Below are 20,788 nucleotides of genomic sequence, written 5' to 3'. Positions count from 1 at the left end.
CAATTTATTATTTATCTTGGATAGTGGAGTGCACCGAACTAATACAAATGTACTTCTACATATTTGTTTTAGAATAAACAATTATTTAGGTAGCTATTTATCACAGTTTTAAGAACTTATATGTTGAAAAGTTAATATGTATTTTATTGTAAGTTAATTGACGGGAATCAATATATTTTTTTAATTTAGATATTTAATGAGTAATTCTTAGAGTGATCCAATAACTGAAGAAATTTTTATGGAGTTCATTAATGTTGAATCTACTACAGGATTAAATTTAACAAATGTTCTATTAGAAATATTGAAAAACACAACATTGATATAAATAACTGCCGAGGGCAGTGCTACGATAACGGCGCCAACATGAAGGGCCAATATAAAGGCGTACAAGCACAAATTAAAACTTTAAATTCCCGAGCATATTTTACCCCATACGCTGCACATAATTTAAATTTACTACTTGAAGATTTGCCAAAAGTTCAACTAAAGCTACCTCATTTTTTGGTGTAGTTCAGAGAATTTATTTTTTATTTTCGTCATCTACTGGCCGCTAGGATATTTTAAAAAAATATTGTGATCTATATACTTTGAAACCACTATCAGAAGCTCCTTAGCTGGTTTTAATATACTTATGTTTTTAGAAATATCAATGAAACTTCAACGAATATCGGATGATAATATGTCTTCAGTGCGGTATTTGTTCAAAAGATACGTCGTGCGAGAGCCCGTATACTTTTTAAATTCATAAATTGTATGGGTCGTGGATTCTAAAAACAATACGATAAATACCGTACCTTTGCTGATGTATCTTAAAAACTTTTCAACTTTTCATTGCAATTTTTTAAGCTATTTTATTGTGCTATCAAATAACATACATAATTAAACCAGAAATAAACATGTTATTTTTATTAAATTCAAAAAATGTCCTAAATGCTGTACATTTGTTTACAATATGCGCTGTTACTAAGAGTTTTACTTACAGTCGTTGGTCACCTCAGCTGTAAATAAATAATTAGTTTTAACAATAAACAAATGTTTTCATAATATTATATATTAATTCTACAATGGCAGTAAATAAACATTATATGCTATATATACATTATCTCTATATATAAAGGAAATTTAATTTAGCAATAAAGAGCCGAACCTATTTGAGTTATCGAATTGAAATTTTGAGGATGGATTAATATTATAATGTCAAGTTCCACTAAGAAAGGATTTTTCAAAATTTTGATTTTAAAGGGTTGAAATCGTCAAAAATTAATTGTTTACGTACAAATTGTATATCTATATACATATTTTACAACATGGCGTTGAATCCACAGGTGGATTGTCAACCAGATTTTCTGCAGTACATTGTCTGCGATCCGACGATTTTCATTAAAAAAAAATTATGGAGATTCCCAAGTTACATATTATATTGTAATACATATGTGCGAAGCATGTCCATAAACCCGGGCAGCACTGTTTTTCTTTATCTTTTTTGTTCACTCGTTCCCGCTCCTAGTCGCCGAATCACGTTTTTCTGACGGTTGGCACTTGTGGTCGCCCCTTCCTGCGTGTTAGACAGGCATTTATTTCACGCGAAGCCGCGCAGGCACACGGCGTTCATTGCTGACCCACTCTCTTTAGCATCGTCCCGCTCCGCACTACGACGTCGCACACCGAACCATACGAACAGGTAACGTTTACTACATTTATGTTTTACTTAATAGTTCAATAATATTATACATAATAACTATTGTTAACTGCTCAGTGCTCAATCTTATGACTGTCTTGTATTGAACAGCATCGCCGCGGCGTTCACGTCTCTCTCAAAAAAAAAAACCATGGGAAACACGTGCACTGCATCACTTTTACAACGACCACCATGTCGGATGATCAGCAAATTGCTATCCCGGTGAACCGTACCGACGACTGCCATGCCGAACAGCCGCCAAAGGACGACGCCGCAGCCGCTGAAGGACGACGCGTCCTGCCCCATACCGCCGCCGAATTACGAAACCAAAATGTTGGCAGAGAAAGATGACGCCGGCAAACTACGATGCCATCTTCGCACCGGTGCCAAACACTGACGATGGTCGCACATTGCCGCCAAAGGCAGACGCCAGCTCCGCACCTCCACCGATGGACGACATTGCACCCCCAGCCCGTCTATCACCGTTGCCTTTGGACGAAACAGTCCTCATTAAGGCCAACAATGGTTTTGAAAACGCTGACAGGTACGACGATGTTTAGTAAAATATAATAATAATAAGTAATCATTTTTGGCGCGTAGCGTGTTCATGTTTATTATCATTATTGTGTAATATGTTGGTAGTAGGTTGTGATGGGTGATTATACACTGGATTGAGCTATGGTTTAAAATCTTGAAGCATAGCTGTTCGTGCCCGAAGTCATCACTGCGCATGAGCAAAGTATATGGTCTATGCATTCGGTACCTAATCGTCCCAATCACTATAACACATTATTGTTCCTTCCCCATCCCGCGCAATCTATTTCATTTCTTATGCATGCGCAATAAGTACTTCGGGCATGAACAGGTCTGCTTCAAACACGGACTACGAGTGATATACGCAATAGCTCTATCCAGTGTATATGATCTAAAAAGGCACCATAAATTTATTACATTTCATTACCAAACCAAAATAAAATTTTGAATTAAATGGCAAATGGAAGCTTTATACTTATACTTTAGCTTTATACTATATACTCAGTGTTGGGAAATATCTAGATAAGTAGAATAGTAGATACTAATTGTTTATCTTTTATCTAATACGGATAATTTTCAGATTGATTATATTTATCTTCATATTGATAAAATTCTAGTTATCTATGTGTATCTATCTTTATAATTTCCTTTTAATAGGCAAAAAAAAAAATTTGAAAATTTGTATTTAGTATTCATCAAGTATTTATTTTATTTACAATTTACATCTTATTTTTTATTTATTTTTAAAATCTCTTAACTGAGTATAAAAAAATCTAAAATGATTCCGACATTTATTCCTTTTTTTTCAAAATAATAAAATATGTAAGCTGTTTTCTATGATTAAGACAGACAATAACGTCAATAACGTTTCAAGTTATAAAGGTGTTTAATGTTTATTTAAAAAATAAACCATTTTATTTTATGTTTTTTTTTTTAATATGCTTCAAATTACGTATTATCTAATATATTTCTATAAAAAAATGTATTAATTTGTATCTTTATCTAGATACAGTTTAATACAACTGTATGTATTAAGTATACTATAATACTATAATAGAAGTATATATAATGTATATTATTATATATACATATAAGTTATAAGTATATTATAGTTATTTTCTCTTTATATAGATAAATATTAAATGAATACAATTATCTATTCCGAACTCTGCTGAGTAATGTCAAAACAAAATAAGTAATAACTAATAACCAATTTAATATTATTCAAATTTTAATCGTGTGAAGAAATATTTGATGATTTTCTTCCCATCACTTTAATGGATCTGCTGTTGGTTCAATGTTTTTTAGCTTTAAGTAATTTTCTATCTAAACAATTAAAATAATAGTAAAATTATTAGAGTAAGAACTAACAACATTTAATAAACAATAATTATTATTTATCAGTTTTTTGTAATGTATTATAATATTGTAATACATTATACTATTATTAATAGAAATTTAAATGTCATACTTCAATTGCTTCTTCATTTATTGAAGTTACTATAGTAGACTCTTTTGATATTAATTTATATTATATTATATAATTATTTATTATTAATGCTGATGAAGAAGGTATGTCCCAAAGTGAATAGTTGGAATTTTCAAGTTCTTTAGTTTATAACTCATCTGAGGTGCTTGGTTGTGATAATATCTCATAATTGTATCTATGTTTTTCTAGTTCTGATGTAATGTATGACTTTGCTTGTAATAATTCATTCTCATTTAACATAAGTCCTTTAAATCTTGGATCTATCAACGTAGCTATAATGTAGATTTGATTTTCTTTATATATAACAAATCGTTTACACATGGATCTTAATACATTTACACCAAAGCATGTTCCAGACTTTTGTGTCGTACTTTTCAAAAATAAATTAATTTAGCCTCAATTGTATAAATGATTGATAGTAGGTACCATAGCTAATGTAAGTGTATCTTCTAGACTTAGTTCTTTTGTTGCTTCAAATACGGGCTTGAGAAGAGTAACATAAAATACGATCATATTCCAATCTCTCACAAACAATAATTGTCCTTTTTGTAATTTTGGGTAAGTCAATTAAAATTGCATCTTTCTATTCTAACATACTTTGTAGCATCAAATATATACTATTCCATCGAGTGGTGACCATTTGTATAAGTTTATGGGTGCTAAATTTAACATTTTTTGGGTATCTGCTAATCGTTCAGATGCGATATTGATATGATTGTAATGCATTACAATTGCATTACATCGTTTCAACAGGTTAGTCATGTTACTTTCTTTTACAGCATCATCAATTACCAACTGAAGAGTATGTGCTGCACATGAAATGTGTTCAGTTACATACATTTTGATTAAGGGCACTGGATATATTTCTAGCATTATCATTTATCAGTAACAAAAAAAATGGAGATATTTGAGCTACTATTTTCAATTTCAATATTCCAATTTGCAACCATATTTTTAATTTTATTATATATGGCATTACCTGTATGCTCTCCTGGAAAGTGGGAATAACCAAGATTTTTATTTTTGAGTTTGAATTTGTTCGTTAGGTAATGGCAAGTTAGGACAATGTAAGACTGCTGCGCTTGATTTGACCAAAGTTCAAATGTAAAATAAATCGATAATACATTTTTTAAATCGATTTTAATTTCAGTTATTAACAATTTTTTTTTGTTTCCTTACATCTCTGGTATTAGTTTTTGAGATACTAACTTACGACCTGGTAAAACATATCTATCCTCTGCAGCAGCCATCACTCCCTTAAATCCATGATCTTCTACAATTGAAAAAGGTTGGTAATCTAAAGCAATTATTTCTACAATTCTTTCTGTTATCAACTTTGCTTTCTTATTACTAGCTGAGAGTTTTTCAGATTTTGACATTGATTTCATGATATCTCGTTGTTGGGATGTATCTTTATTCTTTCTTTTTTGTTATTTATTTCAATAGTATGTTATTCATTCTGATAATCTTTAACGTTTGTGGGATGTTGAGTTTTTAAATACCTTGTCATTGTAGTTAAAGTTGAGTTTGGTGTTTTTCAATTTTTGTTACAAGAATTACATTTGGATATTTTCTTAAAATAATTGTAAATTTGTCTCTATTTTCAATAGTTTGTTCAGTTTGTTGTTCAGATATTTTTCTTGGTTCATTTTCATCTTCATCTTCCATAGAACTGTTTTATTCAGAATAATTTGTCTGAATATATTCCAACATTGACTCACTTGCAATTCTAATATATAAATCAAATATATAAGTAACTGCCAATTGGAAATAACTGATTAATTAATAATATATTCAAACTTCAAACAGTACAAACACTCCAAGCAAGAAAATTGACTAGACAACTGCAGGGTTAGGAACATCCAAGCCAATTAATAATAATATATAAGAAAAATGATGAAAATTATAATCAATAATTAATTTGAATTTGAAAGCAACAATATAAATCATTGAATTCAAAAAACTATTTTGAGTAAACTTGATTTAATATTAAACAAAGTTTTTTCAAAATATTATTCCAGTCCCCAGATGTATGTTTAATATTTATATATGTATTATAATTATTAATTATTGTGTATTTGTATACTTATAATATAACTTTAAACAAGCAAACACATAAAATAAATTATTAACTAATAAAATTATTAAAATATTAAAAATATAAATTTAATTAATTAATAATAATAATAATGCATGCAAAATAGTAAAATAATTTAATTAAAATGTATTTAGAAAATTATATAAATATTCTTTATCTAATAATGAACAAATACTCATTTAAAGTTGAAAATTGAAATCTACTAGTTATTACCAAGGCTAAGATTTGTATGCAATAAAAAATTGTAAAATATGCATTTTATTTACCAAAATATGTATCTTAATTTGTACAAGATAAACACAAGAATATAGTTATAAAAAAATATTTATTTATTGAAATACATCAGTGGTTGGCTATTTGTCTTAATACGAGTATAATATAGTTGAGAAATAAAAGAAAATAATTTAGAAATAAAATTTATAATTCACATTCACTACGTGTGTTACATGCTATGACCACATATTTTTTTTAATTTTCAAAAATGAATGATCTTTTTTTGTCAAACTTTTCAATCTTTAATCTCATACCTATTGTACCAAAAATTATATTTATAAAAATAAAATTTGTGTTTGACAAAAAAACCAAGTTTTATACTTGAATCAACAGAACTAGAATTAAATACTAAATATTAATTACGAAATATAATTATAAAACATGCATTTTTCGCATTCTTACTATCGAAATATGCAATAATATTCATTTTATTCAATATTTGCATTAATATGCATTTTTCCAAAATATGCAACAACAATAACAAAAAAATAAAAACATCACCATTTATCTCTTCATGACAATGAGATGATTTGTGAACATTACTGACAAAATCAATAATCAGAAGTTGCAAAAAAAACATGCTGTTGCATACAAATTCTAGCCCTGGTATTACTGTCTATAATTTAGTATTTAGTATTTACTATAAAAAAATAACAAATAATGATTAATGATAAAGTAACTTGATTTTATACCTATGGATATTTAATATTTATTATTTTATTTTAAAATAAATGTTTATATTTTTATTATGTAAGTTGTAAGTGCTACATTTACAGTCCAAGTAGTTTACAATTTATAATTTTAATAATTTTAAATTTAATTTAATAAAAATTTTATCGGCTACTTTTTCTCCAGGGACATTTTTACTGTTATGCGTCCAAACCTCCACTGACTACTGGTCTCATTTCTGAAACATTTTTAGTATTTACTTAGTAACTTATAATTGAATTCAAGTATAAAACACTTTTTATAGCAACGAGGTTCGCTTGGCAGTTTGATATTTACAATACTGCTCTCCTGTCCGGATTAAAAATAATTTTAGTGATTAATTCTAAACAATGAATTCGATATTGTGTTCACATACTTGCTACTTGCTAATCGCATCAAATAAGTATGTAAGCTTAATCGATATTAAATTGTTGAATCCAAATAGTATTATCAGTAATTTGATAAAATAAAATCAAAGATTGTTGAATTTATATCAATAATTTAATAATTAATATCATACATTTGTAATTATTGTAGATGATTTGTATTAATTATCTATTATGGGAAAAATTGGTATCCAAAAGTTATATTAGGTACAGTCGTGTGTACTATTTAAGGTATACTATTACGAGTTATGAGTATAATATACTATGAATCATCTTTAAAAAAAAAAAAATATTATCATATGATAAAGGTTTTTAACATTTTCACATTTAAAATTAAAAATGATTTATCATTAAAATACAGGAGTTTATTGTGAACATGTGTTAAACATTGTGTGTACCTACAAGCACACAACGGGTTTTTATTTGTTATGCAGTCCACGAGTATATTTTATACATATAGTTACTACTAGTATAATTTTATTGGTGAATTGTAAGAAGTTCAAACTTCAGTTTTGAATCAAAGTAATGCATAGATTATGAATTACATTTAATCACGGTTTTGAAATGTTTTTAAATGTTTTTTATTAATTTGTATTTTTTTTTTTAAGAGAAAGAAATAGTATTTAACACATTTGTATGTATTTATTTTGAAACATACAATTTTAATGAAACCATTTTTCGAAAGCATTTAAATAATTTTTAGAAAAGGTAAAAAAAACATTTTACTTTTTTACTATTTACAAAACTCATCAAACCATAGACATAGCCCACATATTATCATATAACTATTTTGAGTGCACATAGTGAAATTGAAATAATTCCAGATGATGAACGTTAGTATTCCAAAAAAAAAATACTGTAATTATGTATTTAGAATATAAGCATATAACTACAACAGCAAGTTTAACTTAAATTACTTTCGGTTGGTAGATTGACATTGTATGATAACTACAGAAATATTTTGACTTGTGTTAAACTATTTATTGGCATATGAAATATTCGACTATTATTTGTTTTTTTTACTAATGTCGATAAAAAATTTTTCGTTCAGTCAAATAACTTGAAAATGTGATACAAAGTTTCTCGCAAGATGTTGTTAGTGGAAATAAAAAAAAAATGAGTGTATTTCCAAAATCATTTTTTATGAGCGTAGGATAATTTAGAGTTTTGACAAAATTCACAAAAATCACGAAAATTTGTAAATTATTTTGAGTTAGAAATACACAAAAAAAATTTTTTTGTATCGAAGATTATACAATTGAATACAATATTCATTCTACGTCTCTATCTTCCTGTCTACCTTTATTTAAAGAAAGTTTCTACCGGTCAAATTTAATTTGTATGAGCGTTTGAAGTTGACATTTTTTCATTGGATATTCATTAGATTTCTCATGTAGCGATTTTCTTATTTTGTTGTAAAGACTTGTAATTCAAAAACGAATAACTGTTACCCTTGAAATTTATATATTTTATTGAACTGAATAAATAGTTTAATAATAGATTCGGAAATCTAGTAGGTACGTCAAAATATCTTACCGTTCCACCGTTGTCGTTAAATTAATATTTAATAATCAACTGCAACGATAATAATAAGCACCTACATTAAATTAAGTTCAGCCTTATTTTCAATTTTATTATTCCAATGCACAGGTTAAGAAAAAGTTAAGAAAATACATTAACCTAAGAAAATATTAAATATGCGTAATATAAGTATGAAAATCTAAAAATATGCACTTTTCCCTTAAAATTGACAAAATATGCAAAATATGCATTTTACATTTTCGATTTTTAAACTGAACATCGTATAGCTCGAACTTCTAGCTTGGTCAGCTATAATTCGAAGTTGTGTCGAAAAATATGCAACTTCTATAACTTTCGAGCCCTAATTATTATAACATTACAAACCGGTAATAATTATAATATTATTATTTTGAACCTATATTCTGACCGTATACACGTCATCATTTTAAAGTGTATATTTTTTTTTATGTAATGTATATTTTGCCTGTTGTAAGTTTTAAATTTGGATGATTTAAGCTCGGGTTTTTGATTTTCTTATAGAATTGTGTTCTTGAACAAAATTTACGGATAGTGTGTGTGTGTGTGTGTGTGTGTGTGTGATTAAAACTACATTATATCGCAAAATGACTTACAGGGGCCTGATACTTTAAGACGATGCTCGGAATATTGGTACGGTCCATACAATTTATAACAAGAGAAAAAAAAACGCGGAAAACTGGTACTATTCAAAATTTAATTGTCAGGGGTTCTAAAATATTTACAATGTTTATAATATAATTTTGATAAATTAAAATCGTCAACAAGTTAAACATGAATAATACTTAAAACAAAAAAAATAATGTTAGCAATCGAAATGAACAAAAAACACAAATAGGTGCATACAAAGTAGCTGGCAGCTAAATTAATATAAAATATAGGTACAATAAATATAATATAATATAATTTATGATTAATAATTATTACTTCGTATACTTTGCTATATTATTTAAAAATTGTCCTATTTGAATTTCTATTTATTTTTGAAGCTCTCATATTCGTTGTGTAATTTGTCTTGCAAAACCTAACCTAACCAAGGATGTAACACTATCTTTGTTTTTTTAAATTGTTACAAGTCCCTGAATGAGAGTAATTTTAATCAGTTTTACATTATATTATTTGTATTTTGCGACATCTGTGTTTTGCTAATAATTTATTTATTTTCTTTCAGTATTTATACGAGTATAACTACGTATGTTATATTAACGGTTCATAACCAATATATAAATTTTACATTTTTCTCTTTAAAATTGTTTTTTCTTCACTCTATTTTTTTATTTGTGATTATACATGTACGCTACTTGTACAGTATACAGTGAAACCTCCACTAACGGACACCTCCCAATAGCGGACACCTCCCAATAGCGGACGTTTTTTGGGGAACGGGGACATTTTCACTACTTTTCAATAGGAAAACCTCCGAATAGCGGACTCTCCGAATAACGGACATTATTTTATTAGGGAATTTTTAAAATAATGGTAAATCCCTAATCATTATTTGAAAATATAATCTGTAATATGCCTATCTGTAATACGTATTCACATTCGTATGCACTCTTGTAATAATGTAACATAGGTAATTACGATAACAAACTCGTTATGGGACGATACGATTATGACAAATTCGGTTATCGGTGAAGCAATTATGTCTTATGACAAAAGTATGTCAGTTAGTGACGGTTTTCGACGCGATGACTACGTTAAAACGAAAGCGGTTGTCGCTCCGCGAAAAAATTGACATTTTAGATTACCGTAAAAACAACGGAAACGTAGGAATTCGTGTACTCGCAGAAAAGTTTCAAGTTGGAAAAACACAGATCGCGGATATTGTAAAAATATACTTTAAATAATAATATGTAATTCGTAAAAATATAAAAATGTAATAACTTACAATAAATAATAAGTAAAAACATTACATATATGTATATTTACATACATAGTACATTATTATACAAATAAATTTCAAAAATGTATCCCCTCTGAATAACGGACACCTCCGAATAACGGACAAAATGTTGGTGACCAAGAGTGTCCGCTATTCAGAGGTTTCACTGTATTGTACTTTTTATTAAGATTCGGCTATACAATTTAGTGGCTACTATTTATACTGATATATGGTTAGATCATTGTCATTATTGGTAAAAAATGAAGTTATTATTATTACGTAAGATAATTATTTAAGACATAATATTACTCAGAAAAAAATTAACTTTGGTTTACAATCATATATCGACTTGTATAAAAACATAGATGTATGGTTAAGACCTCTTGCAGGGAAAACATTAAAAAATTGCCATAGATTACCATTACAGAGTTATATTATAAATATTGTATAGGTATACAATGATAGTATTATCCCAGTAGATCATTTTATCTTGTGGGCGTTTTGCAAACGCTGTAAATAATAAACGGCCAAACGGTTAAATAAAAAGTACTGAAATTTAAAATCAAAGCATTGTTTCTACCAGAAAAAGTGTTAAGAAACAAAAAAAATTTACATTATCAAAACAAAAAAATAAAAGCCTATAAAAATCAAAATCATTTATTAATAATTTTTTTAGTAGTATTTAGAAGTTATAACGACGTAGCTTCGTTTCAGAACTAAAGAAAAGCAAATACCTTCAAAATCAGAACTTTATTAATGAGCAATTTTTAAAATTATAGTAAAAATGCGTGTACAGAATTTGAACATTTAGTTTTTGTCGTCGCTCTACTCACGGCTCTCAGTTTACCTGTGTTTAGTCATATTAGGTACGTTTTCAGTTATACTTTATTGTGCTTGTAGAACCACAAGTTGTAGGCGTTTACTGAATGCTGCGGTGGGTTATTGTGTTCGCCCAGCCGCGGGTCGTCAATTGAAACCGTGTCATTATTGGTCCTCACGTTTTACGCCTTTTAATACGCTTTCCTAAAGTTTGATGTTTTCGATCTGCGTGATTATTTCGTTCAAAACACAGAATGACATACATATATTATATTATATAATGGTTCAAATAGAGGATATAAGTTAGGTCGTGGCACATTGAGATGCGCTGGCGAGACGGTTAAAATATGAAATAATATCGGTAGATATGATGACATTTTTGCGACTCGTAGGTAAGTGCAATATTTAAAAAAAAATTGATCGACGTTTTTTGAAATATCAATGAAACTTCAACGAAGATCGGATGATAATATGTCTTCAGTGCAGTACTTGTTCAAAAGATACGTCGTGCGAGGGCCCGTATACTTTTTTAAATTCATAAATTGTATGGGTCGCGGATACTAAAGACAATACGATAAATACCATACCTTTGCTGATGTATCTTAAAAACTTTTTAACTTTTTATTGCATTTTTTTTTAAGCTATTTTATTGTGCTATCAAATCTATCTATACATAAAGAAAAGTTACTTTAGCAATAGTCAACGCAGAGCCGAACCTATTTGAGTTATCAAATTGAAATTTTGAGGATGATGGATTAATATTATGTCAAGTTCCACTAAGAAATAATTTTTCAAAGTTTTGATTTTAAAGGGTTGAAATCGGCACAAATAAATTGTTACAAATTGTATATCTAAATACATATTTCACAATACACAAATGCACAGGTGGATTGTCTACATGATTAGCTGCAGTACATTGTTTGCGATCCGACGAAGTCGGATTGCTTATCTAGCTACCTAACTTGAATGTAATCGATTTTCACTTGAGGTGACTCAATTGATAGACATTCAAACACGGATGTCAAATTTTTCATATGAAAAAGTACCGGACATACGACGGGGATCCGTATTATTCATTATCGGTATTATTCAATTGCCAATTTTCGTAGGTGATGTGAGATTTCTAGACACTGAAACTGAAATTTCAAATATTCTCGAGTTCGAAACTAGGCGTCCAAGCCTTATTAAAAATCCTTATTATTTCCTCGATTTTTGTATTTTAAAAAAGTTGGAGCACAATTTAGTATACTAATTACTATATTTAGGTATTTTATTAATTAATTATAAAGAAAAAAATTACATCTAATATAGTATGTCATTAAAGAATAATAAACCAATGAAAAGTAATTTTTTCCTTGTCTTTATTTTCCTATAGTCGAGGCTTTTTTCGGAATACCATTTTTAGAGCCTCAATTGTAGGAGGGTACTTATATCGTGTGTATATAATTATAAATATGAAAATAATAACTGCGTAGTATATATAGGTGTGGAGGGTATTCCAACATTACGATCACAGCATTCAGTTTTCATTTTTATTCGTAAATTATTCGGTATAGCCAACAGGCTACAGACAATTCTAAACGTTTATTTCCGCCCGTTGGCAGCAGTGCACCATTTCGTCGACCAAAAACGGCTGTGTGCTGTTAGGGTACTATGCTGTAAACCGACTTCGCTAACAACTCACTATTCGTTTGGTGGCGAGTCATCGTAGTCCCGTCAAATAATGTGTGAGTGGCGACTGACGAGTGTACACGCACAGATTATAAAAAAAAAAAATTGGAGATTCCCAAGTTACATATTATATTGTAATACATATGTGCGAAGCATGTCCATAAACCCGGGCAGCACTGTTTTTATTTATCTTTTTTGTTCTCTCGTTCCTACTCCTTGTCGCCGACCAACGCGAGTCTACAGTTGGCACCGCACTACAATATTATGGTGACCACTACCTGCGCCATAGCCAGGCATTTATTTCACGCGCAGTCGCGCAGGCACTCGGCGATCGTTGTTGGCCTGATCTAGTTCGTAACGTAGGCCTGCGCAGTACGTCGTCCTTTTTACCAGGATACACTGTTTTTTTTTCTCTCTGTTGCTCTCTCGTTTCCGCTCCACGTCGCCGACCAACGCGAGTCTAACAGTTGGCAGCACCACCCTACAATATTATGGTCACCACAACCTGCGCCTTAGCCAAGCATTTATTTCACGCGCAGCCGCGCAGGCACTCGGCGTTCATTGTTGATCCACTCTCGTTAGCTTCGTCCCGCTCCGCACTACGTCGTCGCACATCGAACCGTATGAACAGCTAACGATTACTACATTTATGTTTTACTTAATAGTTCAATAATATTATACATAATAACTATTGTTAACTGCTCAGTGCTCAATCTTATGACTGTCTTGTATTGAACAGCATCGCCGCGGCGTTCACGTCTCTCTCAAAAAAAAAACCATGGGAAACACGTGCACTGCATCACTTTTACAACGACCGCCATGTCGGATGATCAGCAAATTGCTATCCCGGTGATCCGTACCGACGACTGCCATGCCGAACAGCCGCCAAAAGACGACGCCGCAGCCGCCACATGCCCAATACAGCCGCTGAAGGACGACGCGTCCTGCTCCATACCGCCGCCGAATTACGAAACCAAAATGTCGGATTCCGGATTGTTGGCAGAGAAAGATGACGCCTCTAGTTTCACACCGCCTCCAAACTACGATGCCATCTTCGCACCGGTGCCAAACACTGACGATGGTCGCACATTGCCGCCAAAGGCAGACGCCAGCTCCGCACCTCCACCGATGGACGACATTGCACCCCCAGCCCGCCTATCACTGTTGCCTTTGGACGAAACAGTCCTCATTAAGGCCAACAATGGTCTTGAAAACGCTGACAGGTACGACGATGTTTAGTAAAATATAATAATAATAATAATAATAATAATAATAATAATAATAATAAGTAATCATTTTTGGCGCGTAGCGTATTCATGTTTATTATCATTATTGTGTAATATGTTGGTAGTAGGTTGTGATGGGTGATTCACGTCGGTGAATCAATTTTTAAATCGATTTAAATCGGAATGAATAAATCGGTGTCCAAAAAATCGATTTAAATCGATTCTCATTTTTGATCACCAGATGCCGTGTGACATTCTAGTTCTCCTTTTGATAAAAATCGATTTAAATCTACTAGTAGGTAAACAAGCGTGTGCTCGGGATACTGCGATATGTTAGCGAAGTATACTACTATTGAGTTATACTATCCGGTGCGCCGTAACTCCGCACGGATCGTCGCCATTTTATAATATATCACCTTAACTCCGCATACAAGGTTTTTTCAGAAATTGATTTTGGAAGCTTCGGTAAATTTCGTATGCGTTCACGAGAAATGCTATCTCTTATTAATTTTGTGTCTTTACATGTTAAAGTTGACGCTGCTACTACATTAGTAGCTATTTCAAGTTTTATTAACTTGGAGAGACGATCATTAATATAATCAAGTCCCTTTCGTTTTATACCATTACTAATTGTTTGTCGAACAATAATATTGGTCTCGATATTTCCGTGTTCATGTGTACCTGATTCTCTCGAAAAATTATTATCAACGCCAATTGTGTATAATTATTTTTCACTAACAGCACATTTTTTCGTTGACTGTATATAAAACTTATTTCACTTGCCATTTTTAAATGTAAAAGTAAAACTTTATAAAATAAATTTGAAATCTAAACCTGATAGACAACTGATCAGTGATCACTGTCAATTCGTTGAGTTACAAAGACACAAGAAATTAATGGGTACACAATAATGATAAGATATTGCTATTTGTAGATATAATAGTTTAATTTCAACATGGTTTTACTTTACACCGATATAGGCATGGGAACTTTTGTTGTTAAAATATTTTTAGAATGCGGAGTTACGGTGCGTTCGTTTTTTCAACCATGCGGAGATACGGTGCGTTTTTATTTTCGACCGTGCGGAGATACGGTGCATGCGGAGTTACGGATTCACAAAATATTTTTATTCATGCGGAGCTATGGTGCGTTCGATCGAATATCTTTTGGTCGAACCGTAGGTTTTATTTAGAGGTGGGTCGAACTCAAAAATATGGTCTCGAACCGAACTTTTTATTCAACATCTAACCACACCGGCACCATATATTTATTATATCTCATTACCAAACCAAAATAAAATTTTGAATTAAATGGCAAATGGAAGCTTTATACTTATACTTTAGCTTTATACTATATACTCAGTGTTGGGAAATATCTAGATAAGTAGAATAGTAGATACTAATTGTTTATCTTTTATCTAATACGGATAATTTTCAGATTGATTATATTTATCTTCATATTGATAAAATTCTAGTTATCTATGTGTATCTATCTTTATAATTTCCTTTTAATAGGCAAAAAAAAAAATTTGAAAATTTGTATTTAGTATTCATCAAGTATTTATTTTATTTACAATTTACATCTTATTTTTTATTTATTTTTAAAATCTTTTAACTGAGTATAAAAAAATCTAAAATGATTCGGACATTTATTGTTTTCTTTTTTAAAATAATAAAATATGTAAACTGTTTTATATGATTTAGACAAACAATAACGTCAATAACGTTTCAAGTTATAATGGTGTATGAAAGTGTTTAATGTTTATTTAAAAAATAAACTATTTTATTTTATGTTTTTTTTTTAATATGCTTCAAATTATGTATTATCTTATATATATCTATATAAAAATGTATTAATTTTTATCTTTATCTAGATACAGTTTAATACAACTGTATGTATTGAGTATAATACTATAATACTATAATAGAAGTATATACTATATATTATTATTATATATACATATAAGTTATAAGTATATTATAGTTATTTTCTCTTTATATAGATAAATATTAAATTAATACAATTATCTACTCCGATCTCTGCTGAGTTATGTCAAACCAAAATAAGTAATAACTAATAACCAATTTAATACTATTCAAATTTTAATTTAATTGAAGTTTTATCAGTCTTAACATTTTTAGTCACAAAGACTCTTGAACTATATTTCATAATTTATTATATTGTGTCCATGTGTACTCCACATTAGTCCATCACATTAGTACACATTATGTCCATATAAGTATAATTTTTAACAAGATGTAGCAGAATTTGCAGTGTATTCGCATAATGTATGCTACTGATATGTTGATGATCATGACCTCATGTATGACATTAATTATAGTTTAAGTATAATAATTTAATTAGATCTTTTATGAATTCCCCGTGATTGTTGAGTTGTTCTAAGTTATATTAAGTTGATAGGATAATATGAGATTTCTACCTTGTGTGAACTAGTTAGAAATTTGGTAGCATTTTCAGGTATGGCAGTTAAATATATTATTATATTTAATGACTGATAATAATAATAATAATTCACACAGCTAGATCGTATCAAACGTGGATCAATATGCATGTTTACATGTATCATAACTTAAGACTGGATATTTATGTTATACTAAATGATAAAAAAATATTTTTTTTACGATTTTATAACCAAAGTTCTATTTAAATTGACCACTGACCAGTATTCAAAAATAGCAAAATATGAGTATTTACTATAAATTTATAGTAATCAATATATCATAAAAAGTACCAAGATATAAAAGGTTACAAACTAATTATTAGTTTATTGACTTACATTTGGTTTCTCTATGTATTTTATTTAGAAACAGAAATTTAGCACTCTAGCAGAGTGAGCTCTCCCAACTTGTTTTAACCAGAGTTCCATTTTTTCTAAACGTATGTGAAAATTATATTGTCTGAATAGGTATGTTATACAAAATACGTAACGAGGTGATATATCATGTTTTTGGTAAACATTTATTCAATCTATTTTATTGCTCTAAACCTAGTGAAATAAATTTCTATCGTTGCAATACAAATGTATCATAGAATATAATTAGTAGGTGGATGATAAAAGTAATACTTCATTCCCTTCTCTAGTTTTCCACTTAAAATCATTTTTTCGGTACAATGATTTATCATAGAATTCTAAATAAACTTCTAACATAAACTTGATTTTTTAACAATTATTTTACTAGATTCATTTAAAGTTACGGCTACAAATTCCAGTGAAATATCAAATGATTCTGATGAGATAAGGTGACTGATTTCAATTGTGTTTGCAATTGAATATACAACTTTATCATTTTTCTATAAATCTGTTAAATTAAATTTTTTACCAAAATTAACAAACTGCTATTTCACTCAAATCTTAAAAAATATCATCCACAGTATTATCAATGTTCTCTATAGTACTTTCAATGCTTTCAAAGTCACCCCTTCATCACAATTTTCTTCACTATTTTGCTATTCGACTAATACTCTGGTCGTGTTGCAGAGTTTTCATCAAATATTATTCCTGTGAATGTAAAACACATGTCTCAATTTTAAGTATGGCTGAGCTTTCCTACTGGCTCACTATTTGTACTTTCAATATTGGTGTGCTAGTTGCCTCCCGTATAGAATTAAGCAGTTGTTTATAAACTGTACTAATATATAGGTACTTACCAATAAAAATATATAGATTAATGTATATATTATACATAATAATATGATATTATTGTATTATAATTATAAAAAACTAAGTTTACTGTAACAAATACTTAATTTAATATAATCAAGGATAATATTACATAATAATGATCAATATTTGTCTTATAGGTATTTAGATATTTTTCTATTTAATAATATCAAACATTGGGGTTTTGTTTTAAGTCTAAAAAGAACTAATAGAACTGAAGAACTTCATACTAAAATTATTGAGAATAATTTAATTATTCAACATACCTTATAGTTATTTATTAGTGTTATTTTTGATTTTATAATATACCTCCTATAAAGTATATTATAAAATCAATAATATTAGATATGCAGTACTATTCAAAAATATCAGTATATGGGTGTAACACTGTAACAGAAAGAACCGACTCATGCAATAATTTTGTTATTTTTAATTTAGAAACACTTGCACTAGATTTATTGAATACATTTTAGATTCTGAGTGATGAATGTATTGCTCTTATAATGATGTGTTTGGCTTTTGTCTGTAATACAGATTCTGTATACATAATAAGTAGTCAAAATAATGCTTCAATTTTCAACTTCAATATCTTTTATAAAGGGAAAGTGAATTATTGCATTTGAGAGATCAAAATTTAAAATATAATTTGTTTTGCTCTGTCAAAATGCTTGAAAATAAAATATAAGATTCCTAGTAAGTTGTTGTAAGTGAAAATTAAAAAAAATCCATAGTTATTTTTTAAATGCTTCTGAATTTCAAATTCTGATAGTTTTAAAATTATTTTGAGTTACAAATTCCTAAAAAATGTTCTCTTTTAATTCAAGATTCCTTATATGTTTGTCTACCTTTATTTAATGTCTTCTGGAAGTCAAATTAAATTTTGATGAGCATTTGAAGTTCCACTTTTTATAACATTGGACCTAACAATTTACCTATTTTGTTGTAATTTAAGAACAAATTCTTGTAATTTACACCAAATATTTATTTTGTCATTTCCTGTACTTAATAACATTTTCAAAATAAGTTGACTCGTTTTTGAGCTGTTAACTGAAATTTTTATTTTTCAATTTTTTTATTCATTTTTTTGTTCTGTTAATATAAATAAAATTGTATTCATTGGTCAAAGAGTTTGAAAATTTACTATAAGGTTCTTGATATATTGTCGCAACAGCAGTAAACAAATATTAGAAACACATAGGTTCAACTTTTTGTAAAGTTCAAATTTTGACTTTTAAATTGAAAATGTACAAATTATTTTGTTGTTAAAAATGTATTAAATGTTTAACTTTTATACCTAAAGATTGAAGATTAAAAACGAGGTTCCACGTAAGTAGGTTTTTTTGTAACCAAAAAAATCTCAAAAATATATAAAGGCAGTTTTTTTATAATTATTTTTATATTTAAATTTGGACAAAATCACATATTAAATAACCAAAATAAAATTTGTTTTAATTTTAAGACATTATTTGTGGGTACCTACTTTAAACCTTTTGAGTAAGTTATTGTATACAAAAAAGACAGTATGCAAATAATATTAATTCAACCTACCATATACTGTAGTAATAATAACAATATAATATAATGCAATAATGTAAAATATTGTAGGTGGATAAACCGTCTGAACTCAGAATTGTTTTTAGTATAATACATGGATAATGAATTATCAAATTCAAATTTAACACCTTCCATTATAGTACTAACCTAGCAACCTACTGGAGCGTTATCCACTTACCAGTTATTTCGTTTATATTTTTTGAAAAATTTTCTTTCAAAATAGCCACTTTGAAAATCAGATTATAAAACTGATGGTAAAAACATTTATATAAGTCAAGTAGCTTATATTTGAAAATTTTTTTAAATATTAATTTTAAACGTAACAACTTTTTTCTAAATATTATTTTTGGTAATTTCCTAGCATGAGTATATTTCTTTAATTATTTATTATCCATCTCATTTCCCAAATTTTTTTCTTATGTTTTAACCATGTAGCGTAGGTACATTTTATCTTTTGTCAGATGTTTCTGTTACTTCCTTTATACACAATTATTATATTATTATTTATATACAATAATATATACTTATACATGTATACAAATGAAAATATAATTAAAAATAACATTGTAATTTATCAATAAAAAAAACATTCAGTAATAAAATGAAAATTGTAAATATAATAAAACTTTTGAATTAGGAGCCAATTTGTATAAAAATGATTGACCTTACCTAGACAAACCCTCCTCGACCCACCAATCACATCATTAACATTGTGTAAAATGTGATTGTTCTTATTATTCATGATGTATATAATTTACAAGTGCTTATATTTATTTATTTTAATTTAATTTAAATTATAAATGTCTCACAATATTAATGTGGATGATAGTATTCGGGATACATATTAGCATTGATATTTTACTTTTAATATTGTTGCATATTTTATTTTTATAGGTTTGAAATAGTATTAGCAGTGTTGGGGAGTAACTTAACTTAAGTTCCAAGTTACTGTAACGAAATTACTTTTTAAGTAATTTTATGGTAATTTAATTACATTTTATTGTAAGTAATTTATATGTAATTTAAGTTACTTTTTTGTAGTAATTTTTACTAAATTACTCGTTACTTTTTTTTTGGATTAATACATTTCTAGAACGTAGGTATTGATAAAGAGTGTAAATATTAAAATATATCATATACCTAATTATTATAATTTATAAGTAGAATTTTCTGAACTTGTGATACTAAAATACTTTTGTTATTATAGCTATTGACTATTTGACGATAA

The 20,788-nt window shown here is 28.6% G+C and overlaps 1 protein-coding gene across 1 annotated transcript in view; it reads left to right on the top strand.

Moving 5' to 3' along the window:
• The first annotated feature begins 1,742 nt into the window (after positions 1 to 1,742).
• Positions 1,743 to 20,788, top strand: part of LOC111027597 — a 22,883-nt gene continuing 3,837 nt past the window's right edge. The window contains exons 1-2 of the mRNA XM_022305998.1: positions 1,743 to 2,222; positions 13,838 to 14,321. Coding sequence (XP_022161690.1) covers positions 2,045 to 2,222; positions 13,838 to 14,321 — 662 coding nt within the window. The 5' untranslated portion in view covers positions 1,743 to 2,044. The remainder of the gene's footprint in view (positions 2,223 to 13,837; positions 14,322 to 20,788) is intronic.

Source organism: Myzus persicae, unplaced genomic scaffold, assembly GCF_001856785.1.
Source record: "Myzus persicae strain clone G006 unplaced genomic scaffold, MPER_G0061.0, whole genome shotgun sequence".
NCBI classification, from domain to species: Eukaryota; Metazoa; Arthropoda; class Insecta; order Hemiptera; family Aphididae; genus Myzus; species Myzus persicae.
This window is presented reverse-complemented; position numbering and strand designations above follow the sequence as displayed.